Source organism: Nicotiana tabacum, chromosome 5, assembly GCF_000715075.1.
Source record: "Nicotiana tabacum cultivar K326 chromosome 5, ASM71507v2, whole genome shotgun sequence".
In the NCBI taxonomy this organism is placed as follows: Eukaryota; Viridiplantae; Streptophyta; class Magnoliopsida; order Solanales; family Solanaceae; genus Nicotiana; species Nicotiana tabacum.
The window spans coordinates 86,578,552-86,580,371 of NC_134084.1; the positions used below are offsets into that span (position 1 = coordinate 86,578,552).

Genomic DNA, 1,820 nt, shown 5'->3' on the forward strand with positions numbered 1-1,820 from the left:
TTACTCTCCATCTGAGTTGGTCCTGTTTAAATTTATGGGGTTAATATCTTACATCACTCATATATTTTGCATGAATAGTTAAGTTTCCCTAACGAATCTAACTGTTCAATGAGCATGGTTATATGTGTAATGTGTTGTTTTGAATTTGATTATTCTAAATACATAACTAATGATCTATTTAATGTGAATATCTATCACGTTAACCATGTCTTCATTCAACCCATTTACCTCAATTTTGAACCAAAATAAGTTAGAAGGACCGAATTATGTTGACTGGAAAAGGAACCTTGATATTGTCCTAACTGTTGAAGGTTACAAATTTATAATCACAGAGGAGTGCCCAAAAAAACCTGAAAATGCTACTGATGATCAGGTTAAGGCCTATGACAAATGGGTTAAGGCTGATGAGATGGCGCGATGTTACATTCTTGCCTCTATGATGAATGTTTTGCAACATCAGCATCAGTCTATGGGGTCTGCTTATGATATGCTCGAAAGTCTCAAAGAGATGTTCGGTGAGCAAAATCATGCAGCTAAGCAGACAACCATGAAAGCTCTTTTGAACACCAAGATAGCTGAAGGATCATCGGTTAGGGACCATGTTCTGAAGATGATGAGTCTTCTGAATGAACTGGAGGTCTTTGGAGCTGTGATTGATAAGGAGTCTCAAGTTGAGATGGTCCTGCAGACTCTGCCTGGCAGTTTTCAACAATTTCGCTTAAACTATAATATGAACAAAATGGATTTGTCACTAGCGAAATTTTTGAATGAGCTGCAAGCAGCAAAATCTATTATCAAATAACAAGCTCCAGTTGTGGCACTCAATGTTGAGAAAACTTCGGTTTCTAAGTCGAAATGCAATAAGAAAAAGAAGAAGGCTCAAAAGGTTTTGGCACTTGGTGGTGCGACTGGTATGAAAAAGCCCAAATTTAGCGGCTGCCTATCTGGAAAAGTTGAATAAGAAAGGTAATTCAAATTTAAATGTCGTTGAAACTTATTTAGCGGCTGTTTCTACCATGCTTTGGTGTGTAGATTCGGGAGCCACTAATCACATCTGCACTACTTTGCAGGGGTTTTAGGAAATGCGGTGGCTAAGTGAGAATGAAGTTTGCATTTTTCAAGCAATGGCGAGCCAACACCAGCTTTAGTTTTAGGAGATATTAGAGTTTCGTTTAGTAGTGATAGAGTTTTAGTTTTAAAAGATGTTCTCTATGTACCTTTTATTAGAAGGAATTTGATTTCGGTTTCGAAAATAATGGATGCTGGTTATAATATTATTTTGCTAATAACTCTGTTGTTATTAAGTTTAATAAATGTTTTATCTACATTGCTGCTAGAGTAAATGGCCTTTTTATTCTTGATATATCTCCTCATGTGCTACAACAATCAAAAGAACTAAATAATATTAATCTACCACATAAAAGAAAATATATTTCTGAATTGAGTCAAACTTATTTGTGGCACTTACGTCTAGGTCATATAAATCTAAATAGGATTTCAAGATTGGTCTCTGATGGACCTTTGAATTCATTGAAAGTGGAGTCACTACCAACATGTGAATCTTTTTTAAAAGGCAAAATGACCAAGACACATTTCCCCTCAAAAGGAAATAGAGCCAGTGATAAGCTAGAATTAATTCACTCTGATTTGTATGGCCCTATGAATATACAAGCAAGAGGTGATTTTGAGTATTTTGTGACTTTCACAGATGATTACTCAAAATATGGATATATTTATCTGTTGCGATGTAAGTCTGAATGCTTTGAGAAATTCAAAGAATTTAAGACGGAAATGGATAAACGACATGATAAATATATCAA

General features: G+C 35.2%; 1 protein-coding gene across 1 annotated transcript; it reads left to right on the forward strand.

Moving 5' to 3' along the window:
- The first annotated feature begins 205 nt into the window (after nucleotides 1–205).
- On the forward strand, nucleotides 206–802 carry LOC107819351 (uncharacterized). The gene has a single exon (XM_016645457.1). It carries the CDS (start codon nucleotides 206–208, stop codon nucleotides 800–802), a length of 597 nt encoding a protein of 198 aa, XP_016500943.1.
- The last annotated feature ends 1,018 nt before the right edge of the window (nucleotides 803–1,820 follow it).